At 40.3% G+C, this 26575-nt stretch overlaps 1 protein-coding gene across 3 annotated transcripts in view; it reads right to left on the reverse strand.

Annotated features, from left to right (window-relative positions):
• Positions 1–26575, reverse strand: part of ANAPC10 (anaphase promoting complex subunit 10) — a 72621-nt gene that overhangs the window by 33965 nt on the left and 12081 nt on the right. For all 3 annotated transcript variants that reach the window (XM_066385889.1, XM_066385898.1, XM_066385904.1), the window contains exon 4: positions 20135–20255. In XM_066385889.1, coding sequence (XP_066241986.1) covers positions 20135–20255 — 121 coding nt within the window. The remainder of the gene's footprint in view (positions 1–20134; positions 20256–26575) is intronic.

Raw genomic sequence — 26575 nt, forward strand, 5'->3', positions numbered from 1 at the left:
GGAAAACAATACTCCAAGCAAACAACACCCAAAAAAAAGCAGGTGTACCAATACTCATATCTGATAATGCTGACTACAAGACAGAAAAAGTACTCAGAGACAAAAATGGTCATTTCATAATGATTAAGGGGACACTGAATCAAGAAGACATAACAATCCTTAATATATATGCACTAAACCAAGGAGCACCAAAATATATAAGACAGCTACTTATTGACCTTAAAACAAAAACTGACAAAAATACAATCATACTTGGAGACCTCAATACACCGCTGACGGCTCTAGATCGGTCATCTAAACAGAGAATCAATAAAGATATAGTGGCCTTAAACGAAATACTAGAACACCTAGATATGATAGACATTTACAGGACACTTCATCCCAAAGCGACAGAGTATACATTTTTCTCTAGTGTACATGGAACTCTCAAGAATTGACCATATGTTGGGCCACAAACACAATATCAGCAAATTTAGAAAAATTGAAATTGTACCAAGCATATTCTCTGATCATAAAGCCTTGAAACTAGAATTCAACTGTAAAAAAGAGGGGGAAAACCCCACAAAATTGTGGAAACTAAACAACATACTTCTAAAAAATGAATGGGTCAAAGAAGAAATAAGCGCAGAGATCAAAAGATATATACAGACAAATGAAAATGAAAATACGACATATCAGAATCTCTGGGATGCAGCAAAAGCAGTAATAAGAGGAAAGTTCATATCACTTCAGGCCTATATGAACAAACAAGAGAGAGCCCAAGTAAACCACTTAACTTCACACCTTAAGGAACTAGAAAAAGAAGAACAAAGACAACCCAAAACCAGCCGAAGAAAGGAGATAATAAAAATCAGAGCAGAAATAAACGAAATAGAGAACAGAAAAACTATAGAAAAAATCAATAAAACAAGGAGCTGGTTCTTTGAAAAGATCAACAAAATCGACAAACCCTTGGCAAGACTCACCAAGGAAAAAAGACACAGGACTCAAGTAAGTAAAATCCAAAATGAAAGAGGAGAGATCACCACAGACATCATAGATATACAAAGAGTTATTGTAGAATACTATGAAAAACTATATGCCACCAAATACAACAATCTAGAAGAAATGGATAAATTCCTAGAACAATACAACCTTCCTAAACTGAGTCATGAAGAAGCAGAAAGCCTAAACAGACCAATCAGCAGGGAGGAAATAGAAAAAACTATTAAAAACCTCCCCAAAAATAAAAGTCCAGGCCCAGACGGTTATACTAGTGAATTCTATCAAACATTCAAAGAAGACTTGGTTCCTATTCTACTCAAAGTCTTCCAAAAAATTGAAGAAGAAGCAATACTTCCAAACACATTTTATGAGGCCAACATAACCCTCATACCAAAACCTGGCAAGGATGGCACAAAGAAAGAAAACTACAGACCAATATCTTTAATGAATACAGATGCTAAAATACTAAACAAAATACTGGCAAATCGAATACAACAACATATTAAAAAAATAATACATCATGATCAAGTGGGATTCATCCCAGAATCTCAAGGATGGTTCAACATACATAAAACGGTTAACGTAATACACCATATCAACAAAACAAAGAACAAAAACCACATGATCTTTTCAATAGACGCAGAAAAGGCTTTCGATAAAATACAACACAATTTTATGTTTAAGACTCTCAACAAAATGGGTATAGAAGGAAAATATCTCAACATGATAAAGGCCATATATGATAAACCATCAGCCAACATCATATTAAATGGCGTAAAACTGAGGACTTTCCACCTTAAATCAGGAACACGACAGGGTTGTCCACTCTCTCCACTCTTATTTAATGTGGTGCTAGAAGTTCTGGCCAGAGCAATCAGACAAGACAAAGAAATAAAAGGCATCCATATCGGAAAAGAAGAAGTAAAGGTATCACTTTTTGCTGATGATATGATCCTATACATCGAAAACCCGAAGGACTCCACAAAAAGATTACTAGAAACAATAAACCAATACAGTAAGGTCGGAGGATACAAAATTAACATACAAAAGTCCATAGCCTTTCTATATGCCAACAATGAAATATTAGAAAACGAACTCAAAAAAATAATCCCCTTCACGATTGCAACAAAAATAATAAAATACCTAGGAATAAACATAACAAAGAATGTAAAGGACCTATATAAAGAAAACTACAAGGCATTGCTAAGAGAAATAGAAAAAGACACAATGAGATGGAAAAATATTCCTTGTTCTTGGATAGGAAGAATAAATATAATTAAAATGGCCATATTACCCAAAGCAATATATAAATTTAATGCAATTCCCATCAAAATTCCTATGACATTTTTTAAAGAAATGGAACAAAAAATCATAAGATTTATATGGAACTATAAAAAACCCCGAATAGCCAAAGCAATCCTAAGGAAAAAGAATGAAGCTGGGGGCATTACAATACCTGACTTTAAACTATATTATAGGGCCACAATAATCAAAACTGCATGGTATTGGCAGAAAAATAGACACTCAGACCAATGGAACAGAATAGAAAGCTCAGAAATAAAACCACATATATATGGTCAAATAATCTTTGATAAAGGGGCCAACAACACACAATGGAGAAAAGAAAGCCTCTTCAACAAATGGTGTTGGGAAAACTGGAAAGCCACATGCAAAAGAATGAAACTCGAGTACAGCCTGTCCCCGTGTACTAAAATTAATTCAAAATGGATCAAAGACCTAAATATAAGATCTGAAACAATAAAATACATAGAAGAAGACATAGGTACTAAACTCATGGACCTGGGTTTTAAAGAACATTTTATGAACTTGACTCCAATGGCAAGAGAAGTGAAGGTAAAGATAAATGAATGGGACTACATCAGAATAAAAAGTTTTTGCTCAGCAAGAGAAACTGATATCAAAATAAACAGACAGCCAACTAAATGGGAACTGATATTTTCAAACAACAGCTCAGATAAGGGCCTAATATCCAAAATTTACAAAGAACTCATAAAATTCAACAACAAACAAGCAAACAATCCAATAAAAAAATGGGAAGAGGACATGAACAGACACTTCTCCCAGGAAGAAATACAAATGGCCAACAGATATATGAAAAGATGCTCAACTTCATTAGTTATTAGAGAAATGCAAATCAAAACTACAATGAGATACCACCTCACCCCTGTTAGATTGGCTATTATCAACAAGACAGGTAATAGCAAATGTTGGAGAGGCTGTGGAGAAAAAGGAACCCTCATACACTGTTGGTGGGAATGTAAAGTAGTACAACCATTATGGAGGAAAGTATGGTGGTTCCTCAAAAAACTGCAAATAGAACTACCTTATGACCCAGCAATCCCTCTACTGGGTATATACCCCAAAACCTCAGAATCATTGATATGTAAAGACACATGTAGCCCCATGTTCATTGCAGCACTGTTCACAGTGGCCAAGACATGGAAACAACCAAAAAGCCCTTCAATAGAAGACTGGATAAAGAAGATGGGGCACATATACACTATGGAATACTACTCAGCCATAAGAAATGGTGACATCAGATCATTTACAGCAAAATGGTGGGATCTTGATAACATTATACGGAGTGAAATAAGTAAATCAGAAAAAAACAAGAACTACATGATTCCATACATTGGTGGAACATAAAAATGAGACTAAGAGGCACGGACAAGAGAGTGGTGGTTACCAGAGGTGGGGGGAGGGAGGATGCAGGAGGGAGGGAGGGAGTTAGGGGGAGGGGGAGGGGCACAGAGAAAACTAGATAGAGGGTGACGGAGGACAATCTGACTCTGGGTGAGGGGTATGCAACATAATTTAATGACAAGATAACCTAGACATGTTTTCTTTGAATATATGTACCCTGAATTATTAATGTCATCCCATTAACATTAATAAAAATTTGTAAAAAAAAAAAAAAAAAAGAATTACCCCACCATTTTTTTTTATTCATTTTAGAAAGGAGAGAGAGGAGAGAGAGAGAGAGAAGGGGGGAGGAGCAGGAAGCATCAACTCCCATATGTGCCTTCACCAGGCAAGCCCAGGGTTTCGAACCGGCGACCTCAGCATTTCCAGGTCGACGCTTTATCCACTGCGCCACCACAGGTCAGGCCATCCCCCACCATTTTTAATGAAGCCCTCAGCAAAGATCTGCAGGCTTTCCGCTCCTCCCATCCGTCGATCGTACTGCTCCAGTATGTGGATGACATCCTCATAGCTGCCAAGGACGAAGGAGAGCGTGAGGAAGCTACCTCGGACTTGCTACAAGATCTTGGGCGAATGGGGTATCGAGTCTCCGCCAAGAAGGCCCAGATTGTGATGAAAACTGTAAGTTATTTGGGGTATAACTTACAAGGCAAAGGACATTGTTCAGTCAGCGAATTCAGACGGTCTTGCAGATCCCCGAGCCTACTAACAAGAGGCAGGTACGAGAATTCCTGGGTGCAGTAGGATACTGCCGACTGTGGATATTAGGCTTTGCAGAACTAGCTAAACCCCTACACGAACTAACCAGGGGTAAGGAAGAGCAGTTCACATGGACAGGGAGAAGCAAGCGTTCCAAGTGCTTAAAGAGGCCCTAGTGGCTGCCCCAGCTTTGGCCCTGCCAGATCTGGCCAAACCCTTTCAGATATTTATAGCAGAAAGGAGTGGGGTAGCTTTAGGGGTACTGAGCCAGGAACTTGGGCCATGGAAGAGACCCGTCGCCTATTTGTCCAAGAAACTTGATCCTGTAGCCTCGGGATGGCCAACATGTCTAAGGGCACTTGCTGCCACCTCCGTACTAGTCAAGGAGGCTAGTAAATTTACTTTAGGGCAGGACATCCAAGTCATTGGGGAACACTACATAGAGCAAGTGCTGCGAGCACCTCCTGACAGATGGCTATCTAATTCACGGCTAACGCAGTATCAGGCTCAGCTGCTGAACCCTCCATCTGTTCAGTTCCTCGAAACTGTGGCCCTGAACCCAGCGACCCTGTTGCCAATACCGGACTCCACTTTGTCCCACAGTTGCAAGCAAATCCTTGACACGGTGACTGGCTCCTGCCTGGACTTAAGGGATCAAGCATACGGGAAGGCAGACCTGACTCTCTTTACTGACGGGAGCAGTTTTATTAAGCGATATGCAGGGGCAGCAGTGACCACAGAAAATAAGGTCCTGTGGCAGAAAGCACTACCCGCAGGAACATCTGCACAGAGGGCAGAGCTAATAGGTCTAACCAGAGCCTTACAGATAGCGGAGGGAAAAGTTGCCAACATCTACACTGACAGCCGTTATGCATTTGCCACTGCCCATGTCCACAGAGCCATATACAAGGAGAGAGGCCTCCTAACAGCAGGAGGGAAGGACATTAAGAACCGCAGTGAAATTCTTGCCCTCCTAAATGCCATTTGGCTACCTACAAAAGTTGCCATCATCCACTGCAAAGGACACCAAAAAGGGAACTCTCCTATTGTCAAGGGTAACAATCTAGCAGACTCGGCTGCAAGAGAGGCAGCCACTGGGCCACAAGAAAGCCTTTTACCATTACTGCCTAAGCCAACGCTACCTCCGGATCCTAGATATTCTCCAGAAGAAGAGCAGGAAGGGATGCAGTGGAAAGGGAAGAAAAATGAGCAGGGATGGATAGAACTTCCAGACTCCCGGCTCTATTTACCCCAGGGAATAGTAAGAGAAATATTGAATAGTTGGAAATTTTCATACTAGTACCCATCTAGGACAAAACAAGCTAGAACAACTTATCAGGAAGTACTATGTAGGGCCCCACATCAGGGATATTATCCACTCCATTGTCTCGAGGTGCAGCATCTGTGCCAGAGTAAATGCGCAGAGTAAGAAGCTACCCCCCTTTGTGAGGTATCGGGGAAAAGCTCCGGGAGAACTTTGGGAAATAGATTTCACAGAGATGACCCCTGGGAAGTTAGGTTATAAGTATTAGTAGACACCATCTCAGGATGGGTGGAAGCATTCCCCATGCAGGGAGAGGCTGCTTCCACAGTTTGCAAAGTCTTATTAAGGGAAATCATACCTAGATATGGCATTCCCCTAGCCCTAGGATCAGACAATGGACCCACATTCATATCTAGGATATCTCAAGAATTAGCCACTAAGTTAGGTATTAATTGGAGATTGCATTGCATTTATAGGCCCCAAATTTCAGGACAAGTAGAAAGAATGAACAGGACTCTGAAGGAAACTATAATTAAGCTAAGAGAGGAGACCAGCGAAAACTGGGTTGAGCTCCTCCCTTTCGCCCTTTTTAGAACTAGATGTACTCCCAACCTTAATAAATGGGCCCCCTATGAAATCTTATTTGGGCAACCTGTGCCTCTTGTACCTCGATTGACCAGAGGGGAACTAGAGATTTCTAATCATAATTTCCTCAAGTCCTTGCAGGCCCTGCAGCACATCAGAAGCGAGGTGCAGGCCCTCCAGAGATCAGCCCAATCGAATGCGGAACACAGCTCCCGACTACCGGAGCCACCGGAGCCTGGACAGTGGGTGTGGATTCTCAATCACAGACGGGGCAACCTTGAGCCGCGGTGGAATGGACCGTTCCAGGTGATGTTGAGCACCCCTACAGCTGTCAGAATCGCTGAAAAGCCCTACTGGATCCACCTCTCCCACGTGAAGCCAGCCCAACCACCCGACGAAGGATCTCGGAGATGGCAAGTCAAGCAGACCCCTGGAGAGCCCCTAAAGCTCACTTTCTCCTCCACTTAGAACTGATGACTTTTTATTGTTTACCCAGCAAGGGACTAGAGTTGCAAGAATGGGTTTTAATCAGGACAGCAGATGGCACAGTTATAGCACAGAATAACACCTGGGATAGTGACGATACCATGACCCTCCAAGCTGACTTTTCAAAAATTTTCGAAGATAAGTTTTGTGACTCACCGGCGGCTTGGAGATATGTTAGAGGCAGGGGTCCACTAGGAGCAGAACACTTTGACTATTTTGATAAAAAGGTTGGTCTTTCCCCACAACCATGCGATCCCTATTGCCATAACAGGGCTTTATGGTATACTCCATACTATGCTTGCCCTGAACTTCCTCCCGGACAGCGCCACATTTGTGGGTCCCACACAGATTATTTTTGTAAAGAGTGGGGTTGTGAGACGCTTGTCAGTGAATTTAAATGGCATCCACCTAAACCAGACCCAGACATAAGCCTCTTTCGGTTAGGAACCAGATTAGGGGGAAAAAGGCATAGTGATACTTGGGATTATGATTGTTCTATAGATAATTATAACCTCACCATTAAGAAGCCTCATGACCCAAGTTGGAGCTCAGGGAAAACCTGGGGCCTGAGACTATATGTAACTGGACATGATCCTGGTACCTTTTTCACCATTAGAAAACTCCCTACACAGAACAGACCTCTCCTTCGAGGGGTAGGGAACGGGCTGCCACCCAAGCCACCTAGGCCCCCTATCAGCCTCACGGCAGCACCCACTCCAGTAGCACCAAAGCTCCTGGACAATAAGTCAGGCCCAGACCAGAGCGGAGCTACCACGACTCCTACTGCAGACTCTTTTCCAGTCGAGCCAGGAGAGCAGAACCATCAATTGCCTTTTTACACTCCCAGCCCGTTACTAGAAAGACCATACCATCAAGAGATGTATGCCCTAGATTTACTGGATAAGGTATTTCCTTCTTTAATAAGACACAGCCTGAAATTACAGAATCTTGCTGGCTTTGCCTTAGTCCTAGACCCCCTTTCTACGTAGGGCTAGGAGCCAACACCTCGAGAGGTGGGGAACTGACTCCCACTACAGTAACCCTTACGAGGGACCGAAACCAGGATCAGATGAAGGATTGTTTCTCAGAAGGATCTCTTACTTTAGCAGAGTTCCATGGGAAAGGAACCTGCTACCTCCTAGCAAATTTCACCTTAGGTAATTCCAATTACAGTGACTATTGCCTTAACCAAGAAACCCTACCTGCCACCCTAGAGGGCCCAAAAGTAGCGAAGGCGCCTGAAGGACTGTGGTTTGTGTGCACTCAAGGTATCTTCAAGTGTATAGTCCCCACTCATCCTGAACTTTGTGTAAGTGCTTACATTATTCCACAGGTATATCTGTATGGGGGAAACCCCGAATTCCTTGTTGCTTCCCCGAGGCGGGAAAAACGAGCTCCACTCCTTATCCCTATCATAGCTACCATAGGAATTGTAGGGTCAGCAGCAGTAGGGACAGCATCCCTCGTTCAAGGGGAACTTACCCTCAGACAGCTGTCCATGACTTTTTCCAAAGATATTGCACTTCTCCAAAACCAGGTAGTATACCTCGAGAAACAAATAGACTCCCTAGCCGAGGTAGCCCTTCAGAATAGGAGAGGGCTAGATCTCCTCCTCCTTGAACAAGGAGGACTGTGTGCTGCCTTGAGAGAAGAATGTTGTTTTTACGCTAACCACTCTGGAGTAATTAGAGAGAGTATCAAGATACTTGCAAACAGATTAAAGAATAGGAACCTAGAAGAAGACAGCTCTAGCTGGTTCAAGACCTCTCCTTGGTTAACTACCCTTATATCCGCAATTGCTGGACCCCTCCTATTATTCTTATTGGCTCTTACCCTTGGACCAATAATCCTTAATAAGCTCCTTGCATTCGTAAAGGAGAGGATAGATGTAGTGAAGTTAATGGTTCTGTCCCAACCTTATACCATTCTCCCCACTGATGAAGAATCAAGGGTTTGATTTATGCCCAAAAGAGATGGGGGAATATTAAATTCAGGAAGGTGTGCTGTGACTGCCAGAGTGTAGGAGCAGGAACAGGGAGGTGATGATAGGGACTCTGTGAGGCTGAGAACAAAGAAGATCAGCACAAAGGAAGACAAACGTTTGCATTCCATTGGTCAGAGACCCTTATCAGAAGTTTATGTTTGAAATTCGCCACTAAGCTAAACCCAGCCACTGTTGCTATGCTGCGTGCGACCCCCTTAGCGAATAGGTAACTGCCACATCTGCTTCTGTTGCTTGCTTACTTAGGATATATAAGGACCTAGCTGTAAGCGCCAGGTGCGACTCTCATTTGTAACCCCTTGAGGGTACGGTGTCTCCGGACACCTTGAGAGTTCGTCCCTGCACAGGTTAAACTTGGCCAATAAAGTACTATCTAAGCTCCTGCAAGTCTCTGACGTTGGTTCTCGTACCCGGTGGATGCAATTAGAAGTTGCTAACTGGTGGCCCTTGGCCATATTCAGCCTGTGGATATACCATATTTGCCCAGCACATTTTTAAAATTGGTAAATTTCACATTCGTGTCTAGATTTCTGATTTTCCTTTAAAAAGTATAATTGGCGACAATGGGTCTATATTCCCATGTGCCACAAAGGCTCAAAATGAACAGTAGCTGTCCCCTTGGAGAAGGCATGAACTCATAGTGGTACATTACCTCTCAAGTGTTTTTCAGCTCTAACATTCTCACATTAACAGCCATATAGCAAAAGGTTCACTTAACCTTTCCAAGTCTCAGCTGTATTTGAATATAGGGATAGTAATTACATCTGACCACCAATAAAGCTTAGCACAGTGACATACATGTAAAAAGTACTTAACAAATAGTAGAGGTAACAATAAACACAAATGATGGTTCAACATATCTAAATCAAAACTGACATGCTGATTCTTCTATTTCAAATGCAACATTGGCCCCATCCAAAAAAAAAAGGAAGGAAGGAAGGAAGGAAGGAAGGGAGGGAGGAAGGGAGGAAGGGAGGGAGGGAGGGAGGGAGGGAGGGAGGGAGGGAGGGAGGATCTACTATTTGGAGATTATTAATTTCTCATTTACCATATATTAAAAGCCTAAAAAAAATGAAGGTCCTGAGTGGACTCACTTCAATTAAGATATACTTTAAAATTATGATACAGTTTTTTAGCAGGTGGTTTTCAGCAAGACCCTGCTGAAGCTCTTTCTGTTGCTACTATTGTTCTAATCAGGCCATTTTGACTGCCAAGAATAAAAATTCACCCAAAAATTCCTTTAGGAAAAGGAGGCTCACTGAAATGTTTATATATCCACCAGAACCCTGGAAAAAGAAAACAACTATCTGATACAACTAGGTATCAGACAGGTCAGTAAATGAAGAATATGGGGACACAAGCCAGTGGTTCACCTCTATTCCTCCCTCTGCTGGTTATGCTCGATCCTGGCATCCCTCTGTCCACTCTCCACCATCGTGCCTCTTCCCATATCTTACACATCATACCCTTCTATGTTCCAAAAAACTTAAGTTTACACATGGCCTTTCACCTTGCCCTCCCTCTCCATGTCACTATCTATCTGGATCAAGTATTGCTGCTAACCTGCCCATCTCTTCTAAGTCAGATTTCTGAGATAGGCAAAAAGTTAAAACTAAAACCACTGTATGATACCGCAATCCCACTTCTGGGTACATGCCCAAAGAACCAAAAGCAGGGTCTCAGAGATTCTGCACACCCTTGCTTATGGCAGCCTTATTTACTGTAATCAAGAGATGGAAGCAACCCAAGGGGCCGAGATAGAATGGAGAAACATAATGTGGTAAATTATATATACAATGGAGTATTATTTAGCCGTAAAAAGGAAAGAAATTCTGTCACATGCTACAACCTAAATGAACCTTGAGACAACAGTGCTAAATGAAATAAACCAGTCACAAAAAGACAAATACTTATGAGTCCACTTATGAGAGGTATCTACAGTAGTCAAATTCAGAGACAGAAAGGAGAATAATGGTTGCCAGCGACACAGAGGAGGGGACAATGAAGAGTTGTTTAATGGATACAGATTTTCAGTTTTGCAAGGTGGAAAAGTTCTAGAGATGTCACACAACAATATGAACATCCTAACCCTACTGAATTTAAAAATGTTAAGATGGTGCCCTGGCTGGGTAGCTCCGTTGATTAGAGCATCATCCCAACACGCCAAGGTTGTAGGTTTGGTCCCTGGTCAGGGTACATACAAGAATCAACCAATGAGTGCATAAGCAAGTGGAACACCAGATCGATGTTTCTCTGTTTCTTTCTCCCTCTCTCTCTCCCCCATTCATCTCTCTATAAAAAAGGTTAAGAGGATGTTATCATTCTTTATCACAATTAAATTTTTTACAAATTTTTCTGAGAAGGAATTCAATTTGCCCAGATAATCTTTTTTGAAGCAAACTAAACAGGTATGGGTCAGTGGCAAGCCTGTGGACTGACGGCTGGTGTATTTATTAAACACCTACTGTTTCCACCAGTGTGCTGGGCTTTCAGCCGAGTGCCCAGCCCGGCCCTGCTCTACTGGCCACACTCACTCAGTAGACTTTCCTTATGGGAAGCGGTTGATAACCTGTGTCTCTAAAACCATGTCGTTTTCCCTTTTGTAAGCACAGATTTTTACTGCATTATCCCTGGCCATAGGGTTAAATAAAGAGTTTTTCATTTTGTTTTTCTTCTTTGCCTTTGGCTGTTACTACTCCCACAATGTCTACGACAAACAGTACAGTTCTTCCACAACTGCCGCGGAGCGCTGGAAACAGCAGCCTGACAGCACACACTCTTGAAGGAGACCTCATTGGCTTCCAAGTTTACTTTAAGTACGCACCAGCAGCACAAAACCTTCCAAAGTGGAGCATTATGAAATAAGAATCCCCTTCAGAATCTTCTGACTTGGCACAAATACTATGGTAGGAAAAGCTGGAATTCCAGCTATTAAAACAAGTAATTTCATTAGCCTCCAACCTATAAATTTAGAAACTATTACTGCAAAGAGTGATTAAATGACTTGCAAGAACTGCCTTAGTTCAGGATTGCATTAAATAAATTGCATATGAAAACACGTGTAACAGAGGCTTACGAAGAAAACGTTTCAGTCTCTACCCAAATATCCCTCACCATTCTCAGCTTCTGTGACATCATATTCTCTTAATTTTCTTATCTCTAGCAGTTACTCTTGGCTTTTTTCTTTTCCGGTGAATTTTTAATATTTTTATTGCGGTGACATTGGTTAATAAAATTATAAAGGTTTCAGGTATGCGTTTCTATAACACATCATCTGTGTATTGTACTGTGTGTTCGCACCCAAGTCAGGTCAGGTCTCCTTCACCCATTTATCGCCTGTCCCTAACTCTTCTTTCATTGGGTAATCTTTTCTACCCAATCCTGGGATATTCGCATTTATAGTTTCCCGGCCTAGCATTCTTCTTTCCTACTGTATACACTCCAGGAATGAATCAAAACTCACTCCTCAGCTTCTACTTACACCCTGAGGATTCCCGAATCTACACCTCTAACCTAGACTTCCTCGGGTTCAGAACCGTATACCTCACTATCCACTGAAAACCGTCCATCTGAAAAGATAGCAAAAGTCAGTGACAAAATTAATCTCTTTAGCTTAACCTTTTTTTCTGTCCCCACCCCCAACGTTCCTTAACTCTGTATTCTGTCTCTGATTATTGGCAACACTCAGCCAGTTGCCAAGCCTGTGAAGAAGTCTAGATGTCCTCTCCTACCTACTTGAACCCCTACCCATACTGCAACTATATCCCGGGTTGCAATCAATCACAAATCCTTTTGATTCTCCTTCAAATGCATCCCTTTCTCTTGAACCCAACTTACTTAAACCCACAGCTTTAATAAAATCCTCATAATCTTCACCTGGATATTATCTACCTGGTCTCCATATTGCTCCTGCCCCAGTATTCCCAAGATCACATTTGATCAGTTTCATCATCTAAAGTCTAAGAGCCTTAGGGCCTGACAATAAGCACGATCTGATTCTTGCCTATACATTTCCACTGTAACAACTATTTATTTATCCCCAGCAAGAATGTAGCTCCTTCTACACAGAAGCCTTGTTACCATCATAATAAACGTGCGTGAATAAACACTTCTCCAGTCTTCCTAGCCACTCCCTCGCACCCCCCTCCAGGTACACGTGATTGCTGGCAGCTGTCCTGCGCCCGCTCTCAGGCTTCCCCACCTTCATGTGCCCTGTACCCCTTCAGAATGCTTCCCCTCTATCCTCCAGCTAAGCAGGCTTTACCTTTATGCTTAAGATTCCGTTGAACCATCATCTCTTTTAGAAAATCTTTGTAAACCATTGTCCTAATATCCCATGTGTTCCCACTGTCCCCTGTGTGTGTTTACTATTGTAACTGCTGACTTTTATTTGCCTGTCTCTTCCATCAGGCTCTGAAGTGCTTAAGGGCAGAAACGACAACTGACAACTGTCTTTGCTGTTTCCCTGTACCTAACCCCATGCCAGGCACTTAATAGACCCCAAATAAATATTGACTGAATAACGCATGAATCTGCCTTGCATGGGAATGCAGACTACATATCTTAAAAAATCTATAATCTAAATTTGTGGTCCAAAGAAATCACAAGAGATACAAGAATATTTTTCTCTTAAAAATACATATGATTGGCCCTGGCCGGTTGGCTCAGCGGTAGAGCATTGGCCCAGCATGTGGAAGTCCCGGGTTCGATTCCCAGCCAGGGCACACGGGAGAAGTGCCCATCTGCTTCTCCATACTTCCCCCTCTCTTTTCTCTCTCTCTCTCTCTCTTCCCCTCCCGCAACCAAGGCTCTATTGGAGCAAAGTTGGCCCAGGCACTGAGGATGGCTCCATAGCCTCTGACTCAGGTGCTAGAATGGCTCCGGTTACAACAGAGCACTGCCCCCTGGTGGGCATGTCGGGTGGATCCCAGTAGGGTGCATGCAGGAGTCTGTCTGTACCCCCCCCCCACAACTGCTTCTCACTTTGGAAAAAAAAATTCTTTCAGCTAAATTCAATAAAAAACATTTTTTCCAAGGTCCTAATAAGTTAAACACTCAAACCAATTTATGTTTGTAGATACTGCCTAAATCATTCCACTTTATATCAAGTTGTTTAAAACAGACCCTTCATAATAAGTAAATATAAGTAGATTTTAAGATCAATTGCTAGAGTCACAGCCTTTGACTACATCTTTTTATTCTGCCACACACATTACTGGAACTCAAATTATAATGGCAGGCCTTGGCTGGTTGGCTTAGTGGTAGAGCATTGGCCAGCATGTGGAAGTCCAGGGTTCAATTCCCAGTCGGGGTAGACAGGAGAAGTGACCATATGCTTCTCCACCCCTTCCCCTCCCTCCTTTGTCTCTCTCTCTTTCTCTTCCCCTCCTGTAGCATGGCTCCAATGGTTGAGCAAGTTGGCCCCAGGCACTGAAGATGGCTCCATGGCCTGCCTCAGGTGCAAAAACAGTTTGGTTGCTAAGCAATGGAGCAGCACTCCCAGATGGACAGAGCACCGCCCGGTAGGGGGCTTTGTTGGGTGGATCCTGGTAGGGGAACATGCAGGAGTCTGTCTCTCTACCTCTCACTTAATTAAAAAAGAAAAATAAACTATGATAGTAAATGTTATTTTAATAGAAGAGCTGACTTATTAACCACTCTGTCAAAGTACCATATACAGACTCTCATGGCATAATACTGATTTCGTACACAAGATAGAGAGCCAAAATATCATCACAGCTCTCTTAATATGGAAGACTTGTTTCAAGCTACCTCTTTAAAAAAACAAAAACGGTAACAGCTTTATTATCTGATGATGAAAACAAGACTTAAAATTCAGTTAAGTGCTCAATTTTACACTCCATCAATATTTTATCCTTTTCTGGCAAAAGGATAAAATTTGATGACAAATTTTAGAAGTGAAATGCTAACGATGAACCAAAAGACAACTTTCACTTATGTTAAAGGCATCTGCTTAACCTTACTTAAGTTGTTTTTCAGACCTACATGGAAATATTTTTGAGAGCTATGAATATATGTCTAATAAACCACTTTTGTTTTGTATTTTAGTACAAATATTTCTACAATAGTTTTTAAAAAGAAAAATATAGTTGGTTCTCTGTATCTGGGAGTTCCACATCTGCAGATTCAACCAGTCACAACTGAAATACTTGGAGGAAAAATGTTATGTTGTTGCTAACGTGTACTATATAGTTAGTTCTATGATGGTTTGCTTTTATACTGAACATGTACAGCATTTTTGTTTCATCATTATTCCCTAAGCAATACAATATAACAACTGTTTACATAGCATTTACATTGAATTAGGTATTCTACTTAATCTAGGTAGGCAACCTAGAGATGATTTAATGCAGTGGTAGTCAACCTGGTCCCTACAGCCCACTAGTGGGCATTCCAGCTTTCATGATGGGTGGTAGCAGAGCAACCAAAGTATAAATAAAAAGATAGATTTACCTATAGTAAGTTGTTTTATAAAGATTTATTCTGCCAAACTTAACAAAAATTCAACATAAAGTACTTGGTAAGTAATTATTATTATATGCTTTAACTTGCTATAACTCTGCTTTATAAATTTTATAAAGTAAAGTTACTTCCCTTTATAAATCACCATTACTGTGGAACCGGTGGGCGGTTAGAAAATTTTACTACTAACAGAGATACAAAAGTGGGCGGTAGGTATAAAAAGGTTGACTACCCCCGATTTAACATATAAAGAAGGCCTGACCAGGCTGTGGCGCAGTGGATAGAGTGTCGGCCTGGGATGCAGAGGACCCAGGTTCAAAACCCTGAGGTCATCGACTTGAGCGCAGGCTCACTCAGCTTGAATACAAGCTTACCAGCTTGAGCACAGGGTTGCTGGCTTGAACACGGGATCATAAACATGACCCCATGGTCACTGGCTTGAAGCCCAAGGCCACTGGCTTGAGCAAGGGGTCACAAGGTCTGCTGTAGCCCCTTGGTCAAGGCACATATGAGAAAGCAATCAATGAACAACTAAGGCGCCACAATGAAAAATTGATGCTTCTCATCTCACTGCCTTCCTGTCTCTATCAATCCCTCTCTCCCATAAAAAAAATAAATAAATAAATAAAAATGAAAAAGTACTGGAGGATGTGCAAACAAACAATAAGGAACTTGAGCATCTGCAGATGGGGAGGGGGGCTGTTCAAGAGATGACTGTACCTACTCAGCAAATTGAAAAGGACATAAGTTTTCTTAGACTTTATCTGGAGATGTCTTCTAAAATGTTCAAATGCTCACATCTAAGATACAGTATTCTTTGGTTCTTCTAATTAAATAACAAAAAAATTTCCTTCATATATTTTTTTCCATCTGAGAGGAAAGGAGAAGAACAACATTAAACCAAAACATAATGCTAAAATATAAAGGTTTAAAAATTTAAAAAGCATCTGTATCTTTATTTGAAAACTTCTCTTGAATAACATCTTGAATAAATGAACATGACTTACTGAATAAAAGCATCACGACTGAAATAAAGCATTCTGAAAAGATAACATAAAGACTCATGTTTTGTATTTTTTTAGATTTTATTTATTAATATTTAGAAAAAGGAGAAAGAGAGGGAGAGAGAAGGAGGAGGGAGAAGCGGGAAGCATCAACTTGTAGTAGTTGCTTCCTGTATGGACCTTGACCAGGGAAGCCCAAGGCTTTGAACAGGTGACCTTGGTGTTCCAGGTAGACATTTTTATCCATTGTGCCACCACAGGTCAGGAAAGACTCATGTTAAATGAATGTTAAATCTCACTTCTGTTTAGAAAAGTCTGTTATATAGAGGCAACAAATGATAAACGTCTTATCAAATGTTCTTAGGTTGTTGGTTTCTGATTTGTATAAGATGGATAACTGGGGGGGTAGAATGAGCAACATAATTCAATTTAACTTTGGTGTCTAAAATGTTCTATTTGGCGAAACCCAGTTATAGTATCTTGTAGCCATTAAGCAGAAAGTACAAACTTCACTTCCATTTTAAGTCTCTTCTCATGTGTAGAGGTTAAAATATGCATTCTAGAACAGCAAATGAAGTATCTGATCTCTTTGTAGAGATCTTTCAACAAAGCTAACAAAGATGTAGATAGAAATGCATGCTTCATAAAGAAACTGAAGGAAAACACATGACAGAGAAAGAATAATTTTGGTTCCCATTAGCTTTTCTCACCCTGAACTAAAACAATTTTAGTTATCACTCAAATCAATAATAAAATGACAGAAAGTAGGTTTTTAGAGTATTTCAAATAAACAAATCCATAATTTCTAGTAAAAAAGGAAAACCTATTAAAACACTCCAATACTCACTACACCCTCCAGTGGGCAGGCATCCATGGAAAAATATAAAAAGATTTAGTTGGATTTTCCACTCAGTTAAATCAGTCCTATAACTAATAAAATGATGGTTCTAAAATCTCAAAGTTCACATTATTTTAATCACTTACTATCTGAGTTAGAAGAAGCAAAGACTTTTTTTTAAGTAACAATTTATATCTTATAGAGGAATAATGTAAGAAATAAAATCGTAATCTGCTTATTTTTCCTTAAAAACAAAGTGCTATGAGATTCTTATTTCTTTAACTTATAAAGGGAAAAAAAGTAAGCAGAATAAATCACATACAAAGACATAATTAAAAGATGAAGTCTCCTTTCTATCACGAACTGCAAAGGCAGCACTAATATTTTAAAGCAAAATACAAGAATTATGGTTCCTTAGTGAGAACTATGTCAGAAAAGCAGTATGTTCATTAAGTTTCTCAGGAAAACAACTTCCATTATCACCTGGTAATATTTAGTATTACTGGTCTCATGAGGCTATGTGGTCACTACACAGAAATATAAACACACTTAGAATAAAATTAAGACACTACCTAAAAGAGCCCTTATTCTATATGGCTAATGTTTTAGCATTTAAATGATATAATAGAAGCAAAGACTAGATTAAAAGTATTTTACAATGGTTCAAATGTCATTTAAAGTTCCTCCAAATTAAAACAGAATACAAAACACATATTTAACACATAAATCTAGAAATCATATATGAAAATGAACATTTCCAAAAGTGTATCAAAGAATTTTTGAATATCCATATACTTAAAATTACTACAACTAAGACTACTTCAGGTCTTATTAACTAGGCTGTGAGACTAATAATTAAAGGACAACAGTGACATCTAGCGAACATTTCAAATATGTACCACACATATCTTGAATCAAAACTATTTCCAGTGTTTCAAATACTTCAACCTGCCTGAGGAATTATACGACAAATCTTAATTTTAAACCAAAACAAGGCTACTCTGCTCCCAAATGGCTTCCCAACATGAGTGACCCATTCATGTGATAAATACAAAATGTAGAAACAGAGTATTAATATAAACATTAAGTCAAATAAGAGTACAGACCACAGATTAACTGGAAGTCTTTAAAAAAAACCACAGGTGCTTTTCAGATCTCTCAGAACCAACAAGTTTAAAAGATTTTAACGGTTATCTGAGTTCAATGATTTTCTGACAAAAAATACTATGGTCCAGAACTTCACAAATATACCATTCAGAATCACTGAAAATCTTTCACAAATGTAATTGTTTTTTCCTTAAGTGAGAAGTAGGAAAGCAGAGACAGACTACCACATACACCCCAACCGGGATCCACCTGGCAGGCCCCTATGGGGGCAATGCTCTGCCCATCTGGGGCCGTTGCTCTGTTGCTCAGTAACTGAGCTATTTTAGCACCTGAGGCAAGGCCATGGAGCTATCCTCAGTGCCCAGGGCCAACTCACTCAAACCCTCTGAGCCATGGCTGTGGGAGGAGGAGAGAGAGAGAGAAGGGGGAGGGGTAGAGAAGCAGATGGGCACTTCTCATGTGTGCCCTGACTGGGAATTGACCCCGGGACCTCCACATGCCAGGCTCTACCATTGAGCCAACTGGCCAGGGCCACAAACATAAATATTTTGAAACTAAAAAAAATTCAGTTCACAAAAGCTGTCCCAATAGCTTCAAAAGATTGGTATGTTCAAACAATGAGCTACAACTCATGAATAAAAAAGAATGAAGGAGTGATACATGCAACAACATGGATGACTGAGTGAAAGAACCTTTATATATAAGTTACGCCCTGTATGACTCCATTCACATGACATTCTATCTAGAACAGGTACAATGAACTATGGAATGAATGAATATATACACACATACATAAACAAAATCAGAACAACAGTGACCTCTGGGGGCAAAATGGAGATGAAGACTGGGAAAGAAGATGAGGGAAATTTTCGGGGGGAATGAAATTGTTCTATATCTTAATATGAGTTGGGGCTACACAGAGGTATGCATTTTGTTAAAACTTACTAAATAATATACTTAAGATTTGTGCAAAATTTATATAAATTGTACCTTAAAAATGAACTAAGCAGCCTGACCAGGCAGTGGCACAGTAGATAGGGCGTCGGACTAGGACGCAGAGGACCCAGGTTCGAAACCCCAGGGTCGCCAGTTTGAGTGTAGACTCATCCAGCTTGAGCGCGGGGTCTCTGGCTTGAGCGAGAGATCATAGACATGACCCCAAGGTTGCTGGCTTAAGCCTAAGGTCACTGGCTTGAACCCAAGGTCGCTGGCTTAAGCAAAGGGTCACTCGCTTTGCTGTAGCCCCCTGGTCAAGGCACATGTGAGAAAGCAATCAATGAACAACTAAGGAGCCACAATGAAGAACTGATGCTTCTCATCTCTCTCCCTTCGTGCCTGTCTGTCCCTGTCTGTCCCTGTCTCTGTCACAAAGGAAAAAGAAAAATGAGCCTAAGCAAGTATTAGTAACTCCTGCTATCATGTATTATGCTGAAATACCTGGGCTGACACGTACAGATAAGTACAACTTAGTTTGATATACATATAAGTATTAGATGGATTTTTAGATTAGAATTAAGCAAATAGAGCAAAACATTAACAACTATAGAATCTAGGAAGTGAGTAAATTGGGATTCACTATAAAATTCTTCCCCTTTCTTATGAGACTGAAAATTTCCATAATAAATAAAATATTGAGAAAAAAATAAAGGTGACAATTAGAATTCAAAAGAAAATTTTAAATATTAAAAATTAAAAATGTTTTCTAAAATATCAATAATTTTACTTTTATATACAGGTGTAGGAAAAAGCAGGTTTATACTTCTGAGTATGTAAAACACAGTTTATTCCTATATTATTTATTCACTATTGTATTATTTTCCATATGAATGACTGTTTCCTACTTTTTCCACACCCCTATATTAACATTCTACTCTCCCTAATTTGATGTCAAATGTGACTATTCTCTAAAGAGCATGAGTTACAGGGTAATATATATGTTTTAAAACTTGAAAACATACCCGAATTTCTTGAAGGTTGTGGAAATTGTTTCCTACTCTGACTGAGATCTTGCTTGGAGTATAACTTTCATCAGATTTGTAGTCTGCATAAATACATAATGTCTTCACTGTCGTTTTTCTTCTAAAAGCAATAACGTAAAAACAACATGACTTTTATCACATGGAAAGATTACATCCAAAACATCTTATCTTCTGATTTTAAAAATCATTGTTTGCTAAAGAACTATTTAAATCAACAATTTCAATGTTCTTTACTTTTAACAATGATAAAAATGAAAATATACATACACATTTTCCTTATATAAGGCAACTCCTATATATAAGGCATGGTCAAGAACAAGGCGTGAGCAAAAAAGGAAGAGTTTAGCCAAAACAGGCCCCTTACAGGGCAAACAGGCATTAAGCATTTCGGTTCTCTTCATTTGTATTTTAGACAAAGAGATTATTTTAACATACTTAGTTTTCTTTACTAGCTAATTATTTAATTTCCTATGTTAATACTTGAAGGTAACTAGCTAAGTGAGAAATTAAGTCCAGCAAAGAGGAAAGCATTAAAATATATATATGTATTCAATAGAGAGAGATATATATAAACAGATTTTATATATATATATATATATATATATATATATATATATATATAATCTATTCCTTAATGCAAAACATAAAATCCTGCTGTTTTAAAAGTATACATATTTAGAAAGGTTAGCAAAGACTATGTAAAAAAATTAATCTCAGAAAAATACAAGTGACTAGCCTGACCTGTGGTAGTGCAGTAGATAATAGGTCAACCTGGAATGCTGAGGTCGCCAGTTCAAATCCCTGGCATTGCCTGATCAGGGCACATATGAGAAGCAACTACTATGAGTTGATACTTTCCGTTCCTCACATCTCCCCACCTCTCTCTCTCTCTCTCTCTCTCCTCTCTAAAATCTATAAATAAATTCTTTAAAAAAAATGCAAGTGACTAAAAAAAATATGTTCAATCTCTAGTAATCAAAGAAATAGAATTTAAAACACAGACATTACTTTTGTTATATTGCAAAATATTAAAATGATTTCTAATACCCAAATTTGATTAGAAAAAGGTACTTTCATAGCCGGTCAGTAGGTACACAGCCTTTGACCCACAAATTCAACTTTTAAGAATGCGTTAAAAGACAATATAACTACTTAAAAATGGATGCAAAGGCCCTAGCCGGTTGGCTCAGTGGTAGAGCGTCGGCCTGGCGTGCAGAAGTCCAGGGTTCGATTCCCGGCCAGGGCACACAGGAGAAGTGCCCATCTGCTTCTCCACCCCTCCCCCTCTCCTTCCTCTCTGTCTCTCTCTTCCCCTCCCGCAGCAAGGCTCCAATGGAGCAAAGATGGCCCAGGCGCTGGGGATGGCTCCTTGGCCTCTGCCCCAGGCGCTCGAGTGGCTCTGGTTGCAAAAGAGCTGCCCTGGAGGGGCAGAGCATCGCCCCCTGGTGGGCGTGCTGGGTGGATCCCGGTCGGGCGCATGCGAAAGTCTGTCTGACTGTCTCTCCCCGTTTCCAGCTTCAGAAAAAAAAAAAAAAAAAAAAAAATATGGATGCAAAAAAATGTTTATTGCCCTGTGTTTAAATTTCTTTTAAAGTTATGAACAACCTAATATTCATCTTACTGGGGAATTAGTTAAATAAATTATATACTAAAAAATTATTTAAAATAATCACGCAGAGGTACAGTTAGATATAAAATGGTGGATTACAACACAATATATAAAGAAAGATTGCATTTTGGGGAAAATAACACATTCTGAAGGCATATAAACTTACATACAGGGGGTCCTCAGGTTACGACACAATTCTGTTCCTACGACAGTGACATAACCCGACTTTTAGGGTAAGTTGAAACACACCCTAGCTTAAGTCACTTACCTATCCTAACCCAGTCGTAAAATCATAATCTAGAACATAAAAATACAACTAAGCCACAGAAAAAGAAAAAGGACATAAATATACTGTACTTTACACCGTACTATAGTAACAAAAAAAAATGACAAAAAATGAGTAAGCCAAAATGCTCACATCTCAATTTTTTAAAGTTTTTATAGAAGTGAGCATCATAAACTCAAAACGTTGTATGTTGAGACTGTCATAACCCGAGGACCCCCTGTATACATATAGAAAAAGGCCTACACAAAATCATACAAAAACGGTAAAAGTGACTATTTTGTTGGGTTGGAACTATGGGAAATTTTCATTTTCTTCATGATTTTGATGTTTTCTGAATTTTTTACAATAAGCATGTTACTTTAGTTATTAGAAAAAAAAAGACAATTTTAAACATCAACCACAAAAACCACAAAAAAGCTCATTTAAAATGAGCTTTAAAAGTTAAGTTCCGGGCCCTGGCCGGTTTGCTCAGTGGTAGAGCGTTGGTCTGGCGTGCAGAGGTCTCAGGTTCGATTCCCGGCCAGGGCACACAGGAGAAGCGCCCATCTGCTTCTCCACCCCTCCCCCTCTCCTTCCTCTCTGTCTCTCTCTTCCCCTCCCGCAGCCAAGGCTCCATTGGAGCAAAGATGGCCCGGGCGCTGGGGATGGCTCCTTGGCCTCTGCCCAAGGCACTAGAGTGGCTCTGGTCACAGGGCTCCTTGGCCTCTGCCCCAGGCGCTAGAGTGGCTCTGGTCTCAACAGAGCGACGCCCCGGAGGGGCAGAGCATCGCCCCCTGGTGGGCAGAGCGTTGCCCCTGGTGGGTGTGCCGGGTGGATCCCGGTCGGGCGCATACGGGAGTCTGTCTGACTGTCTCTCCCCGTTTCCAGCTTCAGAAAAATACAAAAAAAAAAAGTTAAGTTCCGGTATAAACTGGCACTAACTTAACAACAATGAGCTCCTTGAACAGAAGTAGTCTGTGTCAAAAGTCAACCTATAAAAACAGCAGGAAACCTGCAGCTCTTCATGAGGGTCCACACTTCTGCAGCCCAAACTGCTCATCAGAAAGGAATGAGGAAAGTTCAGCACTTTCCCTCAAATAATAGACAGATGAAGATGTTAAATGCTAAATACCCAGGAACTGCTGACAGGATAAATACCATTACCAGGTTTTCAAAAGAGGCCAAGGTATCAAACTGACATCTCTCTGTTTCTGCAGGGCCAGGAAGGAGACATGGGACGAGAAGAAGGGGAAATTCTGAAGGGCACACAAAAGCTCTTTTCCTTGATGAGCCATAAGCAGGCACTGAAAGCTGTTTCTTATTACAGAGAGATCAAAAATCATGAAGATTACTCTTAAGGACTTTTTTCTTTTATAAAAGCAGATCTAAAGGACCAAGCTTTTTGCTCAGAATAATTTTATCTTGAAGTTATGAAATTCAAGATAACTTAGTTGCTGGAATCTACAAGATTATCAGGGTGAGGTTAGAAAGGCAAAGAATAGTAACAACACTAATCTTTGTAAAAACAACAGCAACAGTGAATACTGTGTCTGGCCCAGAACTAATGGTTTCTGTTCATTATCTTATTTACTCCACAACCTTGTGAGATAGGAAGTATTTTCATCTTCATTTCACTGATTTAAAAAAAGCCCTAGCCTGGTGGATCAGTTGGTTGGAGCATCATTCCCAGATGCCAAGGTGGTAGGTTCGATCCCCAGGCAAGGCAAACACAAGAATCAACCAATGAATTCATAAATGAGTGGGGGAAAAAATCAATGTCTCTCTCAAATCAAAAAAAGTAAAAAAAAATTTAATAAAAGAAAAACCACAATAATACTCAGACTAATAATTGGTTAAGTTCAGGTCCTAGCCAGTTGGCTCAGTAGTAGAGCGTCAGCCCTGTGTGGGATATCCCAGATTTAATTCCCAGTCAGGGCACATAGGAGAAGCAACAATCTGCTTTTCCAACCCTTCCCCTCCTCTTCTCTCTCTCTTTCTCTCTCTCTCTTCATCTCCAACAGCCATGGCTTGATTGGCTCAAGCAAGTTGGCCCCAGGCACTGAGATGGCTCCATGGCCTCTACTTCAAGTGCTAAAAATTGGCTCTGGTTGCAACAGAGCAGCAGCCCTAGATGGGCAGAGGATCATCCCTAGGGCTTGCCGGCTGGATCTCAGTTGGGGCACATGCAGGAGTCTGTCTCTCTGCCTCCCCTCCTCTCAATAAAATTTAAAAAAAGAAAAAGAAAAAGAAATTGGTTAAGTTCAAAAAGCTAGTAGTGGGTACTGTAGTTCAAATGTGTGTGTGTCTGCTTCACATGATCTTAAACTATCAACTGCCTACTAACTAATTGTACTTAGCTTATTCAACAGTCACTGATACCAGTTTATAGTAATATGTAAGTATTTATATTTCTTTAAATTTTATCTATACTATGGGATATTATCTAAGGTTCATGGATCCCCAGAAATCGTATGTACAATTTATGCTATACACATTGATTCATTAACTTTGCAAAGGAAATTGTGACCTCACCAAAAACTTAAACTTAAAATTATTACTCTAAAAGGTACTCATAAAGCCTTTTAAAATTATTTATAAATTTATCTCATGGTGAATTAAAACAGCACTGCATGTGGGAAGATTAAATGTATAGATTATTATGAGAAATATGATCAACTACTCAGGTTATTCAAATCATTATGTGGTCCTCACTAGGTGGGGCTCAGTGGATAAAGCATCATCCCAGTGCACTGAGATTGTGGGTTTGATCCCCAGTCAGGACCCATAAGAGAGGCAATCAATGAGTGTACAACTAAAAATGGAACGAGTGGATTCTTTTCTTTCTCTCTCTCCCTCCCTTCCTCCCTTACTCTCTGTCTGTGTGTCTCTTCTATCTCTCTCAAATCAATGGAAAAAATTTTTTTAAATCATCATTATAACACTAATCACCATCAACTGAATGCTTTCTATATGCCTGGCACCATGCTGAACTCTTAGGATAAGGTATTATAGGAAGGGAGAAGGGCGAGGGTAACACTTCTCATTTCTGATGATGTAAGTAACTTTCTCAGCCTCTCTGTTTACTCACCCACTACTCCCTTTCTGCTGAGAAAGAGCTGTTCGCAGGAAGCAAACATTTGCTTTGTTCCTTCCTACCACAATTTTAATAGGGGCAGGCTCTACCTGTCGACCACTTTCATAACTGGCTGGGTAAGTCTGTTTAATTCTAGGGTTCAATACTAGGAAACATGCTTGACTGCAGATATAAGCCCCTTTCTCTAACATAAGCTTTGTCAGTTTTATTGGGGTAATATTTTGGTCTCCACCTGCTCACTCCTGAATAATTTCTCAACTGACTTGGAATTCATGAAATTTCAACAGAAGACACTAGTAACAGATACTCCAAGTTGCCAACCTAACAGCCCCCTTTCCCTTTTATCTTCTTAACATCCAGCTAAAAGACTCTATTCCCCAGCCTCTCTTAAAGCTAGATATGACCATGAGACTGTTATGATCAGTAAGATTTAAGCCAAATGATTGAGTGAAATAGTTTAAGAGGAAGACATGACCCATGAACCTTTCCCACCTACTCCTTCCTGCTGCTTAGGACACAGACATGATGCAACCCGAGGACAGAGACCATGAGCTAAGAAAAGTGGAATGGAAAGAGGGAATCTGGGTCCACAAGACATTGTGGGCTTCCATGCCACTCCTGGACTGCCAGATTCCTCTTATGTGAAGAGGAAAAAGAAATAAATTCCTATCATATTTAAAACACTTTATTAGAAGCTCTGTTATAGAAGTTCTCATTCCTACTTTTCTTTTAAGTGAGAGGAAAAAGACAGAGAGACAGACTGTTGCATATACCCCAACCAGGATCCACCTGGAAAGCCCCAGGGAGATTCTCTGCCCATCTTGGGATGCTGCTCGACAACTGAGCTATTTCTGGAACCTGAGGTGAGGCTCCACACAGTCATCCTCAGCACCCAGGCCACTAGAATTTGGCAGGGGGGAGAGGGAGTAGGTGGAGGGGTAGAGAAGCAGATGGTAGCTTCTCCTGTGTGGCCTGACTGGGAATCAAACCTGGGACATCCACATAGTGGCCGAGGTTCTACCACTGAGCCAACTGGCCAGGGTGTCATTTCTACTTAATATGGCATTATTATGCCCACATTACAGAAAAATCAGGTTAAGCAACTAGTCCTCACTTACACATCTAGTAAAGCACAGAGCCAGTTTTGTAGTCTGTATGACTACACTACATTAAGAGTAACTACAAATTCTCAAGGTACAAGACTTAAAACTAGAAAACAGTATAGTTATAAAATTGCTTATCCTTTCCTATTAACATGCTAGATACATTATTACTGAGAGACTGAGGCATAAAAGAAACATAGTCTGCATACTTTCCTAAAACAAGAAGCAAATGAATAATTTCTATACAGAGAAACAAATATACTCTTCTTTATTCTTGATATAAGGTAGGGAACTCCCTCTTTGTATGTAAGTTTGTTTCTGATCAATGTTAACAGGATGCTAAAGCAAA

The sequence above is a fragment of the Saccopteryx leptura genome, chromosome 1 (assembly GCF_036850995.1).
Source record: "Saccopteryx leptura isolate mSacLep1 chromosome 1, mSacLep1_pri_phased_curated, whole genome shotgun sequence".
NCBI classification, from domain to species: Eukaryota; Metazoa; Chordata; class Mammalia; order Chiroptera; family Emballonuridae; genus Saccopteryx; species Saccopteryx leptura.